This window comes from Mus caroli, chromosome 11 (genome assembly GCF_900094665.2).
Source record: "Mus caroli chromosome 11, CAROLI_EIJ_v1.1, whole genome shotgun sequence".
Classification (NCBI taxonomy): Eukaryota; Metazoa; Chordata; class Mammalia; order Rodentia; family Muridae; genus Mus; species Mus caroli.
The window spans coordinates 84,783,986-84,808,622 of NC_034580.1; the positions used below are offsets into that span (position 1 = coordinate 84,783,986).

At 43.5% G+C, this 24,637-nt stretch overlaps 1 protein-coding gene across 1 annotated transcript in view; it reads right to left on the minus strand.

The window, feature by feature from the left end:
• The window catches only part of Ankfn1 (ankyrin repeat and fibronectin type III domain containing 1), a 309,663-nt gene that overhangs the window by 134,603 nt on the left and 150,423 nt on the right, over nucleotides 1-24,637 (minus strand). Inside the window, exons 3-5 of the mRNA XM_021177915.1 lie at nucleotides 20,516-20,650; nucleotides 8,379-8,580; nucleotides 5,026-5,236 (exon numbers count right to left, since the gene is read on the minus strand). Of these exons, the coding sequence (XP_021033574.1) occupies nucleotides 5,026-5,236; nucleotides 8,379-8,580; nucleotides 20,516-20,650 (548 nt within the window). The remainder of the gene's footprint in view (nucleotides 1-5,025; nucleotides 5,237-8,378; nucleotides 8,581-20,515; nucleotides 20,651-24,637) is intronic.

Consider the following 24,637-nt stretch of genomic DNA (forward strand, 5'->3'; position numbering starts at 1 on the left):
CTCCCCTCTCCCCTCTCCCCTCTCCCCTCCCCTCCCCTCCCCTCCTCTTTTCTTTTCTTTTCTTTTCTTTTCTCTTCTCTCTCTTCTCCTCCTTGCCTCCCTCCTCCTCCTTCTCTCTCTTTCCCTCTTTCTCTGTCCTTCTCTGCCCTCTCTTTTTCTCTGCCTCTACTCCCTTCTCAATTCCCTTTCCCATGCCCCCTAAAGAGTTGTATGGTTGGTACCTGGAGGGGTTGTGGTGGAAAGGGATGCCTTAGCATCCTTGGCTTTTTATAAAACACAACACACCTAGCTCTGCAATGCAAGGTTCATGGCTTTAGAGACAAATACTAAATACAACCAGGTTGTGGTTCCTGCTAAGAAATGGGGCAAATCACAGAAGAATGTCTTCTGAATCATGTTAGTTGGCAAAGCGAAAAGGGTATCGGGCTAGTTTTGAGAAGAACAATACTCAGAGGAAGGGAAGAAAGGAAATTAACTCTATTAGAGACCTGATATTCTGCTTTGACATAGTGGGTGGTCACTAGAAAAGCAGAAGTAGAGCCAGGGAGGGAAGAAGATGAGTCTGTGCTGTGCAATCGTGACATTGTGACACTTAGGTCTAGGTTCAGATCCTGCCTCTCTACCCCATTAACTGGGCAATACTAGGTAAACGGCTTGACTTTACTTGTTTCTAGTTTCTTCATAGTCAGATGAGAGAAATATCTCCTGCCTTTCAAGTTAGTGGTGAGGATCAAGTGTGACATCAAATGAGCTTATGTTAGCAAAAGCATTTGGTGTATATGTGTATATGTGTATGAATATGTGGTTGTTTGTATGACTGAGGATGCATGGGTGTATGGGAATAAGTGTGTAGTGTGTGTGTGTGTGTGTGTGTATGTGTGTGTGTAAACATGTGCCTGTTTATGTGAGTGAGGGTGCATGGATGTATGGGAGTAAGTGAGTAGTGTATGTTTGTGTGTGTGTCTCTCTCTGTGTGTGGTAGGGGGTCAGTAGCCTTGGGTTTCATTCTTTGGGTGTATTCCATTTTATATTTTTGAGAAACCACGTCTCATTGGCCTGGAGCTCATTGAACAGTCTAGCCTGGTTGCCAGTGAACCCCAGGGATCTGCCTGTCCATGCCTCCTCCTGGTGCTGAGCCTATAAGCCTGCCATGTTGCACCTGGCTTTGTTTTGTGAGTTCTTGGAATCAAACCCAGGCCCTGATACATTTTACTGAATGAGCCATCTCCTCAGCCAGCAATAGCATTTTTTGCCTATGTAAAGCATCCTAAGAATTTAAAACTTTGTTGTGATTTTTCTTCCCTTAAGTCATGCTTTCCAGCATGGGAGTACTTTGCAGCAGGTGTTTGCCTCTGGCTATAGACAGCAGGCTGCAGCTTTCCTCCTGGGAAAGCTATACCCCTGGACCAGAAGCAATCTTATTTCTTTTGTACTTGATTTAGAAAGTGAATTTAAAATTCCTGCAAACACTGTGTTCTTCTATCCTGCCTCTACCCAACACAAATGGCTCCCTAGTGCCCAGAATGGAACAAATAAATGCACCACAGGATTTCGGCAAATAGCTCGAAAGAAAAATGCACGAGCCCACTGATCACAGCTCTCCATGTTGGTTATTCAGAAAGGCAGTACGTTTGTATAGAAGGACCCTGGGATTAGCATCCAGTGGATTTGGGCTTGTGTTACCCATGTCTGTTCGTTAACGGTGTGGCCTTAGGTCAGTGTGCTTGCTGGTTTAATGTGGACTTGACACAGGTTGGAGCCATTTGGGAAGAGGGAGTCTCAGTTGAGAAATGTTCCCACCATATTGGCCCGTGGAACATTTTCTTGATTGGTGATGGATGGCTGGAGGTGTCTAGATCACTGTGGGTGATGTCATCCCTGGGCTCGTGGTCCTGGCTGCTATAAAAAAGCAGGCTGAGCAAGCCATGGGGAGCAAGCCAGTGAGCAGCACTCCTCCATGGTTTCTACTTCAGTTCCTGCTTCCAGGTTCCTTCCTTGAGCTTCTGCCCCGTTTTCCTTCAATAATGAACTACCATGTGTAACTGGGACCCGAAATTAACTCTTTCTTTGCCAAGCTGCTTTTGGTCTAGATTTTTATCATGGCGGAAGGAACCCTACATAAGATAATCACTTAACTTTTCATAATCACAAATAAGCCATTTTAAAAACGGAGTTAACAATTTCACACAGAAAGGTTAGTATTAAAATACAAAAGTAATGCGTGCATGGACCTATGGATAATCAGCTGACATTTCTCGTTTTGCATATGTTTGAGTTTGCAGATGTTATTTTGAGTTTTTGGGCGGCCAGAGTAACTTAGGTATCCTATTCCCGAGAGACTGAAACCTAAACATTTTATCTTACTGTTTCTCCTTTTATAACTTTGCCATAACAATGTGGTCATCATCCCAGTGGGAGCAAAGAAAACCCAGAATCTTTAGTATATTTGGTTTGAGTTTGCCCAGGTAGTTGGTACTTCAGTTCATCACTTATGGCTCAGGTTGCCTTGAACTTGCTTTCTAGCCAAGAACAAACCTGAACAACTTCTGATCTTTATATCCCTACCTCCCAAGGGCTAGAATTACAGGCATACACCACCATGCCCAGTTTCTGTGGTAGGTGCTGAGGATCAAAGCCAGGGTTTTGTGCATGCTACACAGGTAGATACTCTGTTAACCACACCACATCCCCAGCCCAGTACATGAGTGCTCCTATGGACACTCAATTATAAATGGAAGGGCTCTGGCACATCGGGAGTCTTACAGTTCACAGGGACAATGCATACTTCTGCAGGGTCTCAGGTGATGAAGGCTAATGTTTCATCCAGCCTAGGGCACAAGAAGTGGTAACATCCACACGAATAGTCTCCTTGTTCTTATAGAATGGGGTTTAGTCTGCACTCTGTGTTCAAACCCTAAATTCTCTCCCCATACCCAGCCCCCATCTTTTTGACTCTTGAGGACAGACATTACTGCAAATGAATCAGAAGGCAGCAGAGATCCCACTCAGCCTCAGCTGTTCTTCCTCCTCCTCCTCCCCCTCCTCTTCTTCCTCCTTTTTGTTCTCCATCTGAATCTTCAAATTTTGCTGAGAAGGAGTGGCCTTCTGACCATGCGGCTCTTCTGCAGAGCACCCCCCCTCCTACTCCTTATACTCTTTGACATGAGCTTGGCAAGTTTAGATTTTTTGAAATAGTGTCCTGATATGCGTGTCTGTCTCAATACCTACTCTTTGCGTGGTGGTGGTGGTGGTGGTGGTGGTGGTGGTGGTTTCTGAGATCTGGCAGCTGAGATGTACGAATTCTAATCATGTACTAGCTTCCTTTGATCTTCCAGTCTTCTGGGACCCACCACTTAGAAATAAGCAAATCAGCGTGAGCAAAACTTAGACTTTGGTAAGTTGTCTAGGGAACCTAAAAACCATGGCACTGAGCCACTGTGGTCATTGGATCAGAGAGTTTGCACCAAGGGGAATGTGAGTTCTGATCTCATGGTGCTGAGGACTGAGGGTTTCCCCATTGTAAAGTATGCGCAATAGCACCTAGCTGTACTGTATTCCATTGTGTGAGAAGTCTAGAAGGGGCAAATGGGTGAAAACAGCAACAGCAGCAGCAGCAGCAACAGCAACAACAACAAAATGAGTGTTGATTTCCCCTGGGGTTGAGGATGTTGAGGAAGTCTAAGTAAGAAGTCAGGGGGTGGGGATTTCGTACGGTGATGAAGAAATTCTGAAAGTCATTGTGGTGATGGTTACCTGACTCTGCATTACAAAAGAACATCACATTCTTTAAGTGTGTGAATTTTATGGCCCGAGGATTCTGTCTATGTATCTGTTACCTTTCGTTCTACCAACAACCTATCATCTCTACCACCTACTCTATATCACTTATCAATCATTTATCGGTTCTACCATCTGCCAATTATCTACCCTGTCTATCTATGTATCTATCTGCTCTTAATCTATCTACTATCATTGACTACCTGTCTATCCATCTACATTATCTGTCTGTCCCTTGTCTGTCTGATAGCTATCTCTGGTCAACATTACTGTTATGCTAGTTCCAGCAACTGGCACTAGTTCCATGGACTATTCTTTCAAGTAGCCCCTGGACTGATTGTCCCAACTCTACAACTGCCTCCTCTGTTCATTTTTCATAGAGCATCACAGTGGTCCTCCAAAGTAAAAGAGAGCACACAATTGCCTCCCCATCACACTCAGTCTTTAGACGAGAGCATCTTCACATGGCTACAGACCCTGTACTGCCTGGTCTTGGTGACTTTATACATGGTCACCTGTCTTAATTTGCTCTATCCCAGAACCTCAGCTTCCTTTCTGATCATCTCAGGGCTTGTACTTTCCACTGATGCTTCCCACAACAAACTCCACACCTCACAGTTCATTTCTTATACCATACAACACCACATTAGCAATGGCTCTCTTGCCCAATCCTATTGAAAACTGGTCCTTCCTTTATTGACAGCTAGCTATTCATTTGTTTCCTTCACAATACTTACCACTATTTGAAGTTATGTTGTAATTTATCAATTAATTTGCTTGTTGGAAGTCTCTTTCACGGGGATGTCAGTGTCCAGTGAGATCATGGAGCTTATGTGGTTGGCCACTACCTTCTTAGACTAGGGACAGTGTGCACTAGGTGTCTGTTGAGTGTCTGAGTAGAGCCCCAGTACTGACTATGGAGTCAGAGACACAAACAGTTGTGCATTCGCTTCTGACAAATGCTTCCCAGTTCTGTATCATCATTCAAAGATGTCATATACCTAAAAGCTTGGATTAAATCCCCAGGAACGGGAGAGGCTCCCTTTCAATACCATTCATTGTGTTTTCATTAGAGAACAATTAAGTGCTTAGACGGGTAAACACTAACTGATTTTTGCATGAAAGTCTTTGGAAATACAGAAAGGATTTCAGTGTCTGCACTTAGTGAACCATTCCTGCTCTGTTACTTTGGTGACATAGAACAAAGATCTGATGGATGACATGGGCTTTTATGTTGGGTTTACTCACAGTGCGGACTCTCTCTGGCTCCCATCCGCAGAAGAATCCTCGCAATGGGCACGTTGTTGGTCATGATGGCGATGTCCAGGGGTGTCAGCCCTTCGCTGTTGGGTGTGTTCAGATCTAGTTCTTCCGGTGTATATTGGTAGAGGAGGAGTTGTACAGCATCTAGGTCCTGTTGCTCAACTGCCTCAAACATGGCTTCGTTGCCCTGGAAGTTCTGGAGAAGAAGGAAAACAGGTTGGCACGATGCCCTAGCCAGTATCTCAGGACTTTGGAGATTGTTTCAAGGGTCGAACAAACACATGTGGGTGATGACAGAGCTATCATTTATCACGTGGCCTTCAAAGTCAGCACTCTGTCAGCCGGTCCTTCCATGATTTCTAATAGACACAATGAATGAGATAGGATGATTTTGCATTGTATGGCCCAGTCTTTAAGTTGGTGGGAAAATCAGCTCCCTATAGCCAGTCTGCTGTTGATGGAAGACTATTTGCTAGATTATTAAGAGATGTTCTTAAACACTGGATTAAGCCAACTGATTCCTTTGTTTGCTGTAGCTCCTCTCAGGGCCTTTAATCATGTTAAAATGTATTTTATTGAATTTCACTTTACCTTTGGGGTAATGTGCTGCACAGTGCAGCTGAGGAACAGAGGGGTAGATAATGTGGGGACAGGTCGTTTTAATTATGGCTACTTTGTATCCATAGTTCACTCTGATTGTTTCTGTCAACTTTTTTCCTCCTTCTCCATCCTCAGGTGTTATTATCCCTTATCTTATCGACTAGTTTTGGTCATCAGCCCAGACTCTATAGTGTTAAGAGAGTAATCTTCCTAAAATATAGACATTGCTTGTCAATTCCCTACATTGCTTGTAGACTCATGATGCCTATAATTGTAAGTCTAGTTTAGTACGATTGATTACTACCATCAGTTTCACTGGGCTAAGAAATGCTCAGATGATTATTGAATAAGACCTTTGGATTTATCTTTCAAGGTGTTTCTACAGACGATTAGATCGCAAGGGTTCTGATCTAGTCGATGGATTAAAACTTTTATGGATTCTTAATGTGGCAGCTTTATTGGAAGGCAGTGAAGGGGTGGAGATGGGGCTTAGCAGGAGGAAGCAAGTCACTGAGAGCACGTCATTGGACACTGGGAGCATGTCATTGGTCACTGGGCATATGTCTTGCTTAGGTCTCTTCCTGTATACCTTTCTGCTTCCCATCCACCAAGGTCTAAAGAGGAGCCTTTGCCATACATTGGTGTCCTGAAGGTCTTTCTGCCAAGTGCATGAGGCCAGGTGGCAATGGACTCTAAGCCATAACCCCCAATAAAGCCTTCCTTCCTTAGGGTGTCACTGTCAAGTGGTTTTGTCACATTCACACACAAAAAATCATTAATACATAACCTGGCTGCTACAATCCCACCATTTCTTAGCTCAGACTCCTGACTATTACATAATTTTTAAGCTGAGGGGAGAGGTTGAAGTGGTTTTCCTAGGAAAGCTACAGTGGCAAGTGGCTAATTGTTTAAGAGGACCAGGATTTGAATATTTACAAAATACAAATCACTTATAGAAAAAAAGGGACAATATGATTCTTTGGAAATTTTTTCTTAAAAATTAATGATAAATAAAAAAGATCTCTGGGATATTCACAAATACTATTTTTTTTGTAGCTCGCCAGAGAAGATGGAGACATATCCTACTTCAATATTTATGTGTTATTTCTCTAAGAATTACTTTGTCTTTAGAGATGTTGGAATGCTATTGGCTTTGACCTGGTGCTGGGATCTGATTAATATGTGGAGGATCGTCAGTGACCAAATGTTTAGGCAGGAAGATTTTATTTTTAGCCTTGTCAAGACTTGATTTTCCCTCTGCAAGACTTGCGAGTCAGCTTGGGCTGAGTGCAGAGCAGCCATAGGAACCTGGGGAAAATACAAGGCAATTATGAAAATGCTTGTTTTGACAACAGGGACCCAGAGGAGAAGGCTGTTGAGGTATGCTGTTCTCTTGCTGTAAGACACTGTACTGAATAGAACAGTGGCTTTTCTACAGTCTGCCAAACCGAAGGGCCTCTGATGCTTACCCAGCTAAGCCCTCCCAGAAGATGCACCCAAGAAAACAAGGAACCGTATTAGAAAACATATGAGTCCAAAATCAAAACGTTGCCCTGTCTCCAGTGTGCCTTAATCTATGGTTCTTAGTGTCTCTAATTTCTAGTCTGCCAGGTTTATTATCCCCATTAAGTTATTTCCTCCTGCAAACTCTAACTTTGCTTCTATCTGGGAAGGACAGGCCTTACTTCTGCTTTGATCTCAAACATAGCCCTTACCTTCTTGCAAAAATACTCTAGTTGTCCATGTGAATATCTGCCTGCCTCTTTGACCCACAGCCATTGCAGAAAAGGACCAAGAACATCTGTAATGTACTCTGTATGCTGCCTGCTATGACCCAATTGCCACGACAGCTACACAGGGCAGGCAATTTAGCAACAGGAAGATATTAATTTTTCCTGATGGACTGATACACTTTTCATTATGAACTAATGGGGGGCATGTCATACCTGATTGTTTTTCCTGGTCTGCCGTGACTGCCTGGGAACTCAAAAGGAAATGTAATGCTGCATTTCACGGAGTATGTTTGGTACATTTTGGTATACGTGTTTGGTTTTCCACCTATTATCTTTTGCTGGCCTTGTCTTGTCTGTCCTCTCTCCATTATATGATAAATAGAATTCTATGCCTGGATTTGATTTTGAATGCTCCTGGAAAGTATGTGAAATATATATATATATATATATATATATATATATATATATATATACACATACATGTACATATACATATACATATAATTAAATATACATATATATGTGTATATATATATATATATATATATATCACATATACATTAGAACCCTACAAATGATTTTAATACTATTATTTAAATGAGCACTGGTGCTCTCAGAACATCCATTTAATCTGAAAGATTCCATACTTGTCAATCTGAGCACATGTGTGTTCATGTATGTGAACAGTAGAAGCATTGCTAGGGCCTTAAGTTAAACCCAGGACCTTATGCATCCTCGGCCAGCAATCTGCCCCTAAGTCCACACCTCTGTGCTCTCAAACTGAAGATTTTGGAGATTTATTTGGTCTGGTGGCGAAAGAAAAACATATTAGGGAAAAACATTAAGAAAAGAAGGGGGAAAGGTCTTCAATTCATCCAAACGTAGTATGATATCACACACACACACACACACTTCCTGTCTTGGTGGACTTTATGTGTAAAAATGAAACATTCACTAAATTGTTGAACAATGGAGCTGACATGGCAGTAGAAAGAGTTCTATTACCACAGAAGTCTTTCTGAGACTCAGCCGATCCGTTCTGGTTCTAAAATAGGCCTCATCAAAGGACGAGTGGCTGCCCTTCAGCTTCTCCGAGAGGTTCCTGTACAGTCGCTTGGCAGCATTGGGAGACGATGGAGCACTGTGCTTTTTTGACTGGGAAAGATGTAAGTTCTGCATTTGCTGGGTCATTTTCGAGCAGTAGTTCCTAGGAAGAGGAAGAGGGCGTGCGTGGTGATTATATACAACAGAGAACTCTACCACCTCCTTGCCCCATCTGCAAAGCTCAGCCTCAAATGTCATATTCCAGCTGGGAAGGCCTGCAGAGACCACCAACCCCAGCTCTTTCCTGCTTTAGAGGAGAAAGTGGAAATCCTGGAGAAGGAAGCAGCGTCTCTCTGGCCCCGGAGCTGCTTGGAGGCAAGAAGGAAATGAGAATCCCATTTACTGTACAAAGTATCCATTTACACACAAAAACTTAAAACCCTTGGTATCTTACCCAATTGGAAAAGTATCACAAGATTGTATCTAGGGAGTGTGTGTAAGCTTTAGCCATATGAAATTGAGGCTACTTTTTTTTGTTTGTTTGTTTTTTTGAGACAGGGTTTCTCTGTGTAGCCCTGGCTGTCCTGGAACTCACTTTGTAGACCAGGCTGGCCTCGAACTCAGAAATCCTCCTGCCTCTGCCTCCCGAGTGCTGGGATTAAAGGTGTGCGCCACCATGCCCGGCTGAGGCTACTTTTAAAACATCCCTCCTTCTAGGTACTGACCTATATTGATGGATAAGAAAGTGTGGTTCTTCTCTGCACCCCCACGCCCACCTATTCTTGGAGTAGCAATCAATTGCATCCACTTGATTAAACACTCCAGTGTGCTCTATAGTTTCTATAGGACCGACTGACCCTGCTTCCCTTGGATACTCTGGGTGGGAGCCATCTATTCTTGACTTTCTTCAACTAGTATTTGACCATGGCTAGTACCCCTATCCCCACCCTCTTCATGTCACACCTGAAGTCAATTTCTGGGAAGTCAAGGATATCATTTCAAAAATCTATCCACCATTAATTTGGATATTGCTATAGAAATCTGGAAGCTAGAAAGTCTGCGGTTGCCTAGTGTATGATTGTATCAGATGGATAAATGTAAAAATGGAATTGCTAGCCTGTACACTGTGTGTGCAAAGTACGCTCTGCTCCCTGAAGCCCCTGGGGCATGGACCCCTGAACTTTCTGAAAAAGCAAAACAACAAGACAAGACTAAACAAAACAAAACACTACCACCTTCTATCACATTTTGAATGACATCTTACACTTGGGCTGCTAATACCGTCTTCTCTTGATTGATGTTCTCTCCAACGAATGGAATACCACCATCATGGCATTTAAATGTCCTTAGGCGCCTTTTCAAACGAACTTGAAACGTCTTCCAAGACACAAAGGTGGCTGATCCCGATTTAGTCTTATTTATGCCCATCAGCTCCTACCCAGACTTCGCTGCATAGATGGACTTATGTTAGACAGGGGTCACATGGCATTGCCTATGTGAGGGCAGGTTTACATACCTTCAGTAACATTTTAATTGTCTTTAAAGCAGAAGCAGAACAGTTAGGTGATTTATCACCTCTCTTCTCCATCTACTGATTCTTTATCTTTGACTCAATAGCAGCTACAGGGTTTTCTTTAATATTACTTTTCACAAAGCTCCAGATTCATACACAGGCTATCACGTGGGGGATTGCTTTAACCTCTTTATTTCTGCCTTCTGTCTCCAGCCTTCTCCTTCAGCATTAACACCCTAGTTCAAGCCATCTGTCTTGTCTACATCATTAGCCTTCCCAAAATAACTCTACATTCTTTTGTATCTCCCACAATGCCCAGGAGTCCCGTAAATAAATTCCTGTCATTTGATCAAATTCCGGCTACTTGCCCTCTAACTGATGACACCTACCCACATGTCCCCCTTTGTCCTTGCTCATCTCCCATCTGTTCCCTTCTGTCAATGTAGGCTGACTTTCTCTGCCTTTCTGACTTCCGCCCCATGCTCCCCAGCTGTCTCTTCCTTCCAGGCTATTCTTCATCGTGTTTCTGCTCTTCGAGCTTCCTTCCATCTTTGTGTTCTCTTCTTTTCCTTGATATTTTAAATATCAAGGGGGGAGGGGAAATTTCTGTTGTCTATCCTTATGAGTATGAATGTCTCCACCAACTAACTATGCTCTTGTTTCTCATTCTTCTGCAAAGGGGCAACCTTTGGGATTGGATAAACTCATGCTTGACTGGTGACATTGCTATCTACAGCATATGTGGGTTCGGGTGCCTTATTTCAACACTCTGATCTTATTTATCATATGCAAATAGATAAGAGAACATTGGGTAAAAAGTTGTGAAGATTGAAAATTGTTATCTCTTTTGATGCACTGTAGCCTAGCAATAAATAGCAGCAACTATGAAGTTACCCCAAGTATTTTTTTGCAAAACCACAGACACCATGATACAGAATCATCACTCATCTTTCTTACAGGCTTTTAACATGGCCTTTGGTTAATTTTTCTGTACTTTGCTTTTTTAAAATCTTGATAGAAAATGCAAATGTAGCTATTTTAAATTTACATTTTTATATTCAGGTGTACAAAAATGAAAACAGAAGGTAGAACTCTCAGGTCTTAGAGGGGAAGGTGAAACAAACAAACAAAAAACTAACAAACTGAAACATTAGACAAAAGGGGTTGCCTATTTAAGGTGAAGAGCTGAATCCAGTACACAAATCAAGCTTGGTTACAGCCTCCATTCTCACTGTCCCCAATTTTCGGTTGCCTTGAAAATCAAACCTCATTAAAATACATGAGACTGTGATCCACTGAAGAGGGACCATGGGGTTGGTGGTCCTTCAACATTTCATTTCCACCCCTTAGAAGTATCTTTATTTGATCTGTCTGGTTGTTCCCTCGGAGAGGCACTCAGAATGCTTGTCATTTTTGTTTGACTTGCAGCTCCCCCCTAAGAGCAACGAGCCTCTTCCTCTAGAGTGTTTATTTTTGTGGTAGTTATTTAGTGGACATCGACTTTTTTTAAACAAATATTTGAAATTGCTCTCAACTTTGGGAATGGTTTAGAAACAAAGGGATTTGAAAGGCTCTGGCATATTACTGGGAGTCTAGCAGAGCATGTTCATGCCTAGGGATGGGAGCAAGGTAGGAAAGAAGTGTATGAGAGGCTCCTGATCGCCCCTCTCTGTTTAACTGGGAGGCTCTGTGAAAGCAGAAGATGAAGATTAAGGTAGAGTTGCCACTACCTTGTGGAATGTTGGCAGTGTTCCCAAACGTATGCGGGATTGAGACTTGCTGATTCTTGGCATTTAAGGTCATCTCTGTTCCACCTCTGCCACTCAGTTAAAACCAAGCAGGGGATGTCAATGGCTGTATATTCCAAAAATATAAGTATCACAGATTTAAGTTCTGAAGTTATTAGGCAGCAATAAATGCTGGGGACATGGGAGAATTTGGTTTTCATAGTTGCTATGTAATTGTATAATTATTAAAACACCTAGTTCTCAGCAGAAAATTGTGTGACATAAATAAAAACCACATCACATCTGAGAAGATAAACAGGTCAATCACCATTGCCCACAAGGAAGCCAAGTGTTACTGTTATTTTGCAAAACCTCCAACCATTTTGAGTGTGTTTTAAAGAGCTAAAGGGAATCAGGCCTAAGAGGTATGGCGAGAAGGATATCTCACTAAACTAAGACACTATTAAAGATATTGAATCATGAAACAGAACAGAGTAGACATCCCGGAACTGAAAACTATAATGACTGAAATGAAAAATTCACTGGAACTCCACAACACACGTTAGACAGAATATCAGCACATTTCAAGATAAACCAACTTATGCTAAGGAGAAGAGGAAACAATGCATAGTCGCTTTGATAGATGCAAGAAGGCATTTGGATTTACCATACACAGAATCCAGTTGGAAGTGCAACTGGATACTTAAGGGATTCTTAAGGGAACTTCTTTACTGCAGAGAATGAATAAAGACCCGGTTAAATGTTGGTTTTGTAATGTTCCCCACAGGATTCTGTTTTGAACATGAGGTCCCTAGTTGCTGACACTATTTGGAAAGGCTGTGAGTCTTCGCTGGTGGAAGTTCGAAGGTTCCACTAAGCCTCTGCTTCCTGTCTTACTCTCAGCTTCATGGTCTGCCACGAGGCCAAGAACTTCAGCTTCACGTTTCCTTGGCCATGAACATTCCCAGTGTGATGGGCTGAAGCCCCCAGAGAGCCTACATAGAGCTCCCACCTCTCATTTCTGTCAGGTTCTGTGGTCATAGTAATTAATATGAAGTTATAGTCAACATCACATGGAATGACTAAATGCGACCCCAATCAAAATACCAGCTGAAAGGTAATTTTGTAGTGACATTTTTTTTTAAGAGAAAAGCAAGGGATCTAATGAAAACAAAATAATGTTGAAAAGGATAACTAGATGACTTCTACTTCCTGGTTCTAAGACTCTCTATAAAGCCACATGGGCGAAGGCTTGCAAGGTCAGTTTTAGAATCACTATATAGATAAAGACAATGGAGTATGAAGAGCAACATTGATGAATGAAATAGAACTGAGGCCCCACAAATAATCTGAACACATAGAGTCATTGGCTTTTGGAAAATGCACTGAAGTGATTAGATAGGGAAGACAGTCTCCTGTCAGTGCTGCAACACTGGGATAACCATGGGTAAGAAACAAAAACACTCCCAACCCCAGCTTCACATCGTGAAAAAGCTACTTTGAAATAAATCATGGATTTTTTTTAATTGTAGGTGTTGGTATGTGATGTTTGTGTAGCTGTAGGTTCACACATGGGTGGGTTCCTCTCTCTCTCTCTCTCTCTCTCTCTCTCTGTGAGTGTGTGTGTGTGTGTGTGTGTGTGTGTGTGTGTAGGACTGAGCTGTTGACGGGAGTAGTCTTCTATCACGATCTGTCTTATTAGATAGATTGGGACTTCACAACTGAACTGTAGTTGATGTTTTGGCTAGTCCAGTTAGTCAGTAGCTTCAGGGATCCTTTTGACCTCCCTTTGGGCTGGAAGTGAAGGTGGTCCACCATGCCCACACAGCATTTCCATGGATTCTGGGGAATCTAAATGTTGTTCCTCATGTTTGCATAGCCAGCCCTGTGCTGGCTGATCCATAGATCTAAATGTAAGTGCGAAGACTGTAAACAGTCTAGATGAAAACAGGCAGTGTGCTTTGAATTTGGACAGAATAACATTTCTTAGAGGAAACACTAAAAGTGAAAGTCACAAAAATAATCCACAAATTGGTACTATCAAAAACTACTGTTCTTTGAAATATTATAGCTTTATCTGAACTCTGCTTTGGAGATCCATGAAGTCTGTGTGATTACGTGTAGAATGGGACTGCCTAGCAAAAGTGACAGGCCTGAAGTGACAAGGTAGGCTGCAGAGAGGATCATCCACAGACAGACTCCATGGCCGCCTGTGGCTTGGGGTCTGCTGCTTCCTTACACATCTGTGGGATTTCTACCAAATACCTTTCCTCGGGTGTGGGTCTCCATCATGTTCACTCTGACAGTAGTGGCCTCAGGGACACTGTCTAGAATTGACAAAATTAGGCCACCAAGAAACAAGAGGTGGTCAGTCCTCAGGAGATAGATAATTCATCTCTATTTCCACACTACAGGCTGCCCTGGGAGTTCCTGATGAACCGTGTCTAATGGTTTGAAAGAGAGTGGCCCCCATTGGCTCATGTGCTCGAATATAGGTTTTTCTTGCATATAACAGATCATGTACATGCTTGGTGCCCACAGAGGTCAGAAGAGGTCATGAGAGCCCCCTGGAATTGAAATTCATAGCCAGTATGAGCTACCACGCTGGTGCTGAGACTTGAACCCCAGACCTCCAGAAGAACAAGCCTGTGCTCTGTATCCTCTGAGCCATCTTTCCGAGCCTCCACATGATTTACTCATGAGGCTCTGAGTATGCTAAGCGGAAGCCCAACACTTTTGGTTCCCCCCCCCCTCATTTCTATTGTTTCCCTTTCGTCTTTGACTTGGATGGCATGAATTTTATCTCCCAATATAAAATGGAGCATTCAAGCCGTGCTTTCGTAGATGGAGATAAAACACATTAAACAACTCTGTCCAGATACCGGTACTATCATTTTATCTTCATTTTATACTTGAGCTTAGCTAAAAGACTGAGAAATGGTTATTTATTTTCATTTTATAAGCAAGGAAACCGAGTTCCAGAGAGGCTAGGTAATTTATCCAGGACCTTACAAACAGAAGGATGTAAACTCTGACCCTCTCAGTCTATGACCTCTGACCTCCAAAGCCCGTGCTTCTAACAGTTCCGCTACCACTGTTGCTAAGGTGGCTTAGCCTGGCTCTACTACCATTGTCGCTAAGGTAGCTTAGCCTGGCTGCCTGGCAGTTTCTCCATGCTTGCCCTTGCTTCCAAAGTCAGGACTTCTTGTCCTAGTTATGAATCCATGTGCCACTGGAGCTTGGCTGTGGAAAGTTTTCAGTGTCATTGTCCTTTTTGAAGCAGTCTGAGTCAGCCTGGATGAGAAATAGTTTCGAGACCCGGCATATTTGAAACTAGAGCTCTAGTCATTCCCAATAGCTGAGGGGGTCAGATGTGCTCAGCAAAGGGGGCATTTTTGATCAGGAAATGTTGTTCTTTAGGCTGTGATGTGAATTAGGGGACCTTCTGGCTTCAACCTGCCTGTCACTAGACTGAAGAAAGCTTGACCCCTTCTATTCTCCACTCACTGTTAACATGACAGGTGTGCCTTTGATTGCCAAGGGGTGGCCAACTCTATTACAGTATTGACATATAACTGTGGGGCTCCCTTTCTAGTCCCTGTGCCCTTTGAGATGAAATATGAAATGTCAGTTGTGACTCACGAGGAACACTGATTTTTAAGTTCTTATAAACCTTTTCCAAATTATATTTATTTGTGTGTGTGTGTGTATGTGTGGTATGCTCATGTGTGTACATGCAGTGGACATGTGCTTATGGCACAGCATACCTGTGGAGGTCAGTGACAACTTTTGGGAGTTGGTTCTCTCCTTCCACTAGTGGGACCTAAGGGTTGAACTGATGTTATCATGACTTGCAGGTACCTTCATCCACAAATCCATATTGCTGTCCCTGACGTTTAGTTTTGGAGAATGTGCTGAAGACCAATTAATGGTGTCTCTGTAGTTCAAAATATATGTACAGATGATCTAACTGCAGCCTAGGCGTCCTCTGAGTGGCCCTGGGAGCTCATGAGAATGTAGAAACGATCTTCCACAGTCATGGACTGTCAGATTTCCTGGAATTGCAGAAGCACAGCGTGCAAGACTTTCAACACAAACCCAGGGCAAGTCCTACACAAATTAAAGTGGTTACTGGAGCTGTTGTTCCCAGAGTGCTCACAGCTTAGAAGTAAAGACAGCGAGACGAGCACACGGCTATGGAATTATGTGCCAGTGAACGACAGCACAAACTCTCCAGCCCTTGGGGAGAATTGGGCAGTAGAGTCATGTGTGCCTCAGTCAATTCCTGCTGCTGTGTACAAGACTAACAAACTAACTGATGGAGTGACTGACAAGCAACAGGAACTGATTTCTCTCAGTTCTAGAGGCTGGGAAAGCCAAGGCCAAGATGCCTATAGATTCAATGCCCTGCTCTCTGGTTCATACACACAGCCTTCTTTTTGTGTCCTTGCAGTAACACAGTCAAGATGTCTCTCCGAGGTCTCTTAGAGAAACCCCAAGTAGAAGAGCTCTGCTTTCCTGGTCTTATCACCTGCATGTCCTTACACTGTTAAGTGTAGGGTTAGGATTCCATCATCTTCAGTAGGAAGGGACATAAGCATCTAGCCTGCTGCATGACTTTCACATACACAAATGTCTCGGGACCCTTAATAGCCATTTGAGGGCAGAACTATTATTGATATATTAGTAGCAATACATTGCGGATCAGTTAAACGGCAGATCTAGGATTCAAATGCAAGCAATGTGGATCAATATCTGAGTGCTTAACCTCTAAACATTTCCCTTAAAAGACCCAAGATAGAGAAGTGAATGGCTGGCATTGTGAGCAGCAAGAAGTGACCACGGGAAAAGAGAGACTGGAAAATGGGTCCAAGAAGGTGACTCATGAAAATGACTTTGAATGACGAATGTGAACTAATTAGCAAGAGTGGAAATGAAACTCCAGATACACAAGCTCAGGTCAGGAGGTAGAGATAGGAGAGGATGTGGATATGGGCTGGGCTGGTAGAACATGCTGGAGGCAGGGAACGGAAAGCCACTGAGCTCTGACATGCTCAGTGGTGCATTTCATCAGGTGCTGTATATGTGGACCTTAGGGAAGTAGCCTGGAGAGGTAGCAGGGCAGAGACATTCAGGGTCCTACACACGTGATAAGGAGCCAATACATTAAGCTACGTAGCAAGGGACACCAGACACCCTTAAGGGATGGATGCCTGAGTTACCCTAATCTGATCATTTGCCATTGCACATGCACATTTGAATTTCGCACTGTAGTCAGTACATGTGTACAGTTAGTACATGCCAATTAAAAGTAAAAACACACATTCTTTAAAAGTTGAGATTTGCATTTGGTGGCAGCTCGAAGGTTACTTGCAAAGGAAGGGATGTTAGATCCCTGTATGAATCTCTTGAAAAAAGCCAGAGAGCTCGTGACTGTAGGGGTTACCAACTGCCTTCTGGTTGGATCTGTAAAGCCACTACACAAGAAGATTGCATGCCCAGTACTGCGAATCTGTTCAAGAGCCCGTGGCCGAGGAGGTCCCAAACCATAGTGGGAAACCTATTACTGCTACTTTGCTATGTGGACATGGTGTCAAACAGTCTGCTCTTTCCTGTGCATCCTCACAGACTAGTGCAGCTCTCAGCCTTGCTCAGGAAAGCTTCGGTGTGAAGTGGGTGGTGATTAACATGGAGAATCCTTATGACTGAGGAAACGGTTGCTTTCTCCAAGTCACGCACAATGGACAGAAAGTAATGTAAGATCCAGAAGGTGGGAAGGGGTGGTGAAAGAAGCTGTCTTTTCTCCACGACATGCTGTTGTACGGATGAACTCACAGGAGCAGTGGCTACTTGCCTATGACAGGGTTTATCAACTCTCCATCACCGAGAGGGTATCACACTTGAGGTATCTCTCCATGCCTGAGGTATCCTAAAGGTTAATGGTTGCTCAGGTAGGTGGAGTCATGTTCCTTCCTCAGTGGTGTAGGCACAGGTAAATTGTTGTAGCTCAATTAAATACAACCCCTGCCTATGCAGAGCCAGGCAACCCTAATTTAATTTAGTGGGTCACACACAAAAACATGAAAATAATAAGGAATGAATTAAAAGATGAGAGAGAGATATCTCTAAGAGAGAACATTGTGGGATATTTTTTGATGATCCCCCTCCTTTTTTGTGGCAATATATACTTAACCTAAGGTTTTGGTTACACAAAGTACATTTGCAGTAGTTCCCAGCCATCTCCAATATTCATCTTTAGAATAACAAACACAAAGTGTGTCCCTATTAAAGATTATTTCTCCACCTGTGCCAAAATGTGGATTTCACAGAGGGAAAGATAATCTGTTCTTCTCCATGTGACCCTGAAATCTTTATAGGGAATCTAGATCAGTGGTTCTCAACCTGTGGGTCACGACCCCTTTAGCAGGGGTCAAGTATCAGATATTCTGAATATCGTATGTACAACCCATAACAGTAGCAAAATTACAGCTGTGAAGTAACAATGAAATAATTTGATGGTTGGGGTTCATCACGGCATGAGGAATTGTATTAATGTCATAGCATTAAGAAAGTTGAGAACCATTGATCTAGAGGTTATCTTCAAGGATTCCACGGAAGGAAGGGAAACTCATGACCGAAACATTACTCGCTTTTCTGATCAAGAGCGAGGGGACTATAAAGGCAGCTCATATGAAGGCTGGAGTGAGGTCAATAGAAATCAGAATCATTGATGTGATAATCATCCATCAACTGGGCACCCTTGAGGTTAAAATAATACATTCATATCTGGGAAGGGATCAATGGCCAATGAGTTACTCCTTTTGAGAATGTACTTTCCAAAAGACAGAAATACCTAGCAATGCACAATCTTCACAGAAATAGCTACACTTACCTTAATATCAGAGGTATTAACAGTTTACTGGGCTGGGACAGTTTAATGGAGGCCAGAATAGCCTTTGAGAACTCCTCACACTCTGGTGCATTTATAGATGGCAACACTGTGTAACCAAACAGCTGAAAGTTGTAAGTTCTATACATGGATTATACCCACACCTGCCGTCCTCCCACCGTAAAACACCTGCATATTTCTTTTTAAAAAACTTAAGACTTCAGATTTTGGAATCACCTGTATAGAAAATCAGTTACTGCCAACTGAAAAAATTTTTTTGAAGAAATGCCCTATTTATTTAAATTTGAGTTTCTTCAAGTTTAACTTTTTGGCTCTGTTCTCTCTTCCACTAAACGCAGTCATACTTCTTACCGGGGCCTCTGTGTCCCTCAGAGGAGGGAAAAGACACAGATCCCCGGGTCCTCACATGCATGCCCTCTGCGTCTCTGATGGTATGAACAAGGGCACTGTGGACAGAGATGAAAGCAGTGTTTTGTGGTTATGGTAACCAAGCTTAGCATGTCTACTTCAAAATGGCCAGGAATGGGGGGAATAGAGAGGCAGAGATCTAGGGAGCCCAAGGGATTTTTCCAGCATATGGGAATTAGTAAACACACTCTCCTCCCTTGCCATCTTACCAGTTGTATAACCGGTAGGCAACCCTGTCTCCTTCGATCTCCTATGCCATCATTTGTGAAACAGTGACAGTCACTTGGGAGGAAGACTTTTCTCTGTGATGGAGTAGTAGCTTGGGGATCCTTTCAACTGGAAGGGGCCTCACCCATCTCTCAGATTTCCTGACTTTGGTTTTTATTTGAAGAATCCTGCTGTTCTCTGTTCTAACACCATCCATCTTTGTCAGCACCTGAGGCCACAACTTCATTCGAGTGGCCAGGGATCTACAGCAGAGGGAGTGCACCAGAGACATTAAACTCTATGACATTTATATGGACTCTGAATTCACCAGAGATGGATTGAGGCTGCCATCAAGCCTTGGGGTAGCCAGGCAAACAAGACTAAGGGGACCAACTAAAGTCAGTAGGAAAAGCAATAGCTTTCTCCATCCCCTTCTCCACCCCTGCAGAGGTCAGCTCATATCTTGTTTAGGAAATGGGGAAGGCAAGTAGATATGGGGCTTTTCAGAAGCCAGTGGGGCAACTGACTCGTCTTTAAGTATCAGTGGTACTCCTTGTGGTCATGGACATACCAATAACCAACACAGGCAACCAGACATTTACAGCGCCCCACTTAGAAGCCTCCCCATCAACCAGATATCTTAGTGGAATAAAGAAAAGACAAAGAGTCAAGCAAGACCTCAAATGCACACCCACTGTGTTACTCTGGCAGGGACCCTCACTATCATGTGATCCTCACCAGCAGTCTTCATGTGGTTTATGGGCAGGCTGGCCCAAGATGGACAGAGCTCTGATCTCAGGCTCTGCATGCTTATCCTGCAAGCTAGCTCCAAAGGCAGCAGCATGGTGGGGCCCACTTTACCTGATCCAACAGGTATTTTTGCGAAACATTCAGAAACCTGAGTAAAAAATGATCTCTACCACAAAATGATGATTTATTTTAATAGCTAACGGTAGCTGGTTATGCAAGCACTTCATGTGACTGAGCTTGCTGCAAGGAGAATGTCCACTTGTCAGAAATGGGCCTTCCCCACCCTGCTCCTGGCTGTTCCACAGGGCAGTGTGTGCACTATCTCAGACAGCTATGTATATGCCTAGTCACACTCTTCATGGACTGCCTGCAGTGAACTTTGGAAGATGCACACATTAATATATATACATACATCATATACATTGTATACATATACATCATATAAGTATACATATACACATACAAACACACACACACACACACAATTTAAATCACACTAACACAAGCACATTTAAAAACTCATCAATGCCAGAGAAAGTCCCACATTTATACACGGAGAAAGAGAACAATAAATTTGACTTACCAGCTTAAGCTCTTCGAGGCAGCAGAGGAACAAGTTGCTGGTAAGTGTCCAGTGCTTTCATTCAATAAATCACATTGGCTCTGTTTTCTCCTGTAGCTCAGCCTCTGCGCAAAGCAAGCGAACCTCCTTCCTATTCTGTGCAAAGAATAAAATGCGAACAGGATCACTCCAGGCAAGAGCTGAAGTCCATGATCACTAAGCTTCTTCTAAAGCGAAATAAAAGCAGGAGCGATGCATGGGCAGAGGCGGGGAGAGGGAGACAGCTTGGCTTAGAGTCTAGGTATATTCTCAGGACTGCAGTGGGGGATGGCTGGATTTCTCAAGTGTGTGTGTGTGTGTGTCTGTGTGTGTGTGTGTGATAAAAGGGGGCCATGACTTCGGTGTGTGTTTAGCCTATTGTATCTGCAAGGACCGTTCAGAATGGCACTCAGGAGCAACAAGCTTCAGGGCACACAATACTGAATCAAATTCAACTGTCACTCACAGGTTCACAAAGGGACAGTGAGGCAGCCATGAGCTCTGCACCACCTTAGTGGAGGGGAAGAATTATCACCTGTGACTCAAGAGCCCCTTCAAAGACGTGCTCCCACAGCTACCGGACTTCAGGAGCACACAGGTGGCAGCCACATCCCCTCCCTCCTCTATACTTCTGTTAGGAGTGAGGGGGCCCCCTTAAGAGAACTGAGGCTGCTCATCTTAGGCACGGTTTTGAGTGGGAGTGAAACAGTAGTCAGCAAACACGGGGCTTAGGATTCCCATGAGGCTTAGCCTCATGAAGAAGATTCCAATGCTGTTTCTTGTGCCAGCCACATATGGGTGTACCTGGCTCCTTCCCCAGGGCTGTGCTTCACATGACTAACACAACACAAAAGCATGGATTTCCTAGAAAGCCATACAAGGAGGCTTCTCATATGTCTCCCTCTGAAATAAATAGTGCAATGACCTTTGCACATATTGGTTACGGTAGGGAAGCCCTGCTGCCTGAAGAGCTCATATGTCTCAAACACACACACACACACACACACACACACACACACACACACGAGTCCTAACCTAGCAACAGCATTATGGATCTTCGCAAAGCTCTATTCAGGTACTCTGTCTGTCAAATGATTGCTTAGCTGATGCTTCAGTGACTTCAGATATAATTTCGAACTCTGATTAGACACTCCTGTCTGCTTTGTCCTTTATTCCTGGAGACAAACCGACCTCTAAATTTTGAATACGAGTCTCTAGTGAATCAGAAGACCACCTTTTGGTCATAAGCAGAGAGATAGAGTGTTAATTTGGGGTTGGCCATGTCCTAAGATAATATGCCTATGCAAGGCATATCGTATTCATGAAAAACCTTTCCCTTTCTGGAGACATCCTGGCGCCTGCCAGCTCACTCTGACAAGTGGCGGGTGGTTTGGGAGCTGGGATTTGAGGTAAGAAGGTGACTCAGAAGGGGCTGAGGATGTATCTCAGTGGGTGGAAGGCTTGCCTAACCTGCACTTCCCTCCTCAGGGCCCCACCAAACTGGGCATGGCAGTACACGTCTGTAATTCCAGTACTTGGGAGGTGAAGACAAGAGGATCAGAAGTTCAAGTTAATGTAGGGAGTGAGAGGCTATCCTGGGACACACAAGATGTTATCTTGAAAGAAAACTGTGATTCAGAAAACTAGACAACTTGGTGTTCCAAAGGAAGAGCTCACCTCGGTTTTCCACAGATGTCTTACTTCTCGACTCTTATTAGAGAGTTTAGAGCTCACACTATCTCTAGAACATTTATTCTCTTTTAAAAAGCTTAGTTCGGGAGGTAGGGGTGGAGGTATGTGTATGAATGTGCCTCTCTCTCTTTCTCTCTCTGTGTGTGTGTGTGTGTGTGTGTGTACGTGCATGCGTATGCACATGTGAGCATGTGTGTTCATGCTACAGTGCCTGCAGAGGTCAGAAGACAACTTACAGAACTTGGTTCTTTCTCTCGTTTCCACTCCAGGTGCCCTGAGGATGGAACTCGGACCTTCAGGCTTAGGGGAAGGCAGGCACCTCAGCTGGAAGGCTGAGCCATCTTGCTGGCCCTATCCTCCCTCTCTGTCTTTGTCTATATCTATCTATGGAGCATTGCTATGAATAATCTAATTTGGGACTATCCCAGTCCAGGTGGGCAAGACAACTGTTTATTTTCCACCCAGGATTCAGGCTGCTCTTTTACAGTTTAAAGCAAGTGATTTCCAGGTGGGAAGGTTTACCATGCCATCTAGAAAATTTTTGACTTGAATACAGATTTACTTTGATTCCATCTTTTAAAGTCACATGATTCTGAGTAACTCTATCAAGGTCAGAGACTACTGGGTAGGTGGCTCGGTGGCTCAGGCGAGTGTGTCACAAGTTCTATCTTCAGTGCACCCTCAAGAGGATATGACAAGATGTCTCTCGTCATAGTAGCATAACCTCTGGGAGTGTGCTGAACATCTAATCTAAAAATCAGAAGTCTAAAATGCCCCAAAACCTCACACATTTTGCATATAGATCCAGCAGCAACAAGTGGAGAAGTCCATGCTGTTAAAACTATTAAAAATGTTGTATTAAAACACCCTCAGGTTACATGGGTAAGGTATATGAGAGACAAATGAGTTTGTATTTAGACTTGCCTCAACATCCTAGGATGCCTCATTCTATGTGTAGAACTGTTTCAAAAGCCAAAGGACACATTTCAGTCCCAAGCATTTGGGGTAAATGGTAATTAATCCGCACTCAATGTCAGGCCAATGGGTCCAGGTCCTTGGCAAAGGAGCTGCAGGACTCCTCCAGTCCCTAATCTATTCTTCAATGGGTATTTATTCATGCCCTGAGCAAAGTAGATACACTGTGCCACACAACTGCAGGTTACCCACAGGTGTAAGATCCCCTGTGCACCTTGGAAACAGTATCCTTTTCCTGAGCATCCTGGATGGAAACAGTATCCTTTTCCTGAGCTTGCTTAATCTCTCTGGCCTAATGACTCCTTCCCTCCCGACTTGCAGTCAGTCTTACAGTCATTTTGAATGTTTTGGTTCCTTAGCTCTGCCAGATGTTTTCTTAACACCAGGCCTTTGCACACCATGTTCTGGCTGGAGGCTCAGCCCCTTTTTAGTAGTTAACTCCTCTCCATCCTTGAAGTTTCAGCTTAAACCTCTTTTCTAGGTTTTCCTAAGCCTTGGGGTCCTTGCTCTGTAGTTTGAGATGTGGCACCTGATGCTCTCTCTTCCCATCACCTTTTGTCGCACTTGTTGTCTATCTTCCATCTCCTTCGTATTGTAGAGCTCGAGTGACTTCCAGGTCTCTTGTTCAATGCTGTGTCAGAGTGTCTAGCAGAGTTCCAGACACATGGAAGGCATTTAGTAAACGCACAGTGTTTCATCAATGTGCGTAGCATGTACTTGTTGAATATTGAATGAATAACTGAAAACCCCAGAAGAAAAACATGAGGAGGCCTCAGGATGCTAAGATCTTGACGTTTTCTTGGTCTGCCCTGTCTACGTCTTCTCACCAAGCACATGCACTGAAGATTTGCCTCCTCTGACTAATTCTTTTCAATTAATCTCAGCCCATATGGATCACACCCTCACTCTGTCCCCCCACTCCCGAGCACTTTCACAGCATGTTCTTGCTTTTTTGTTCTCCAGATGTTTCCTGGGGTTTGTGTCATGTCTACAAACTGGTATTCTCCAGTAACTCCTAGCATAAGCCTGCAATTAGCAGATGCCTTGATTCAACGAACAGCAGGCCCTCAAATGGGGAGTTTCATGATCAGAGTCTTGTAGGAAGATGACTCTGTTTCGTGGGGGGATGGATGGCTTGGATGAGCCAGATTGAAAGGGGAGTTTGCTAACAACTACAGCTCAGACTAGGGATCTCAAAGCAGACTTCTGCTCTCTTTTCCTCCTCCCCTCCGAGTCCTAACACCAGTGCCCTCATTGGGAACACCGTGAACGTTCCTTCCTTTCTCGGAACGTCCCTCCACCCAGTTCCACCCCCTCAGTCTTCTTCCTTGTTTAGGTTGTCATCATGCTTCACTGATTCTATTAAAATGTCCTTTGAAGAAAGAGATGACAATTTTATTTTCCCTTCTGCAGCCTCTGCAGCTCTTGGCCCATTGC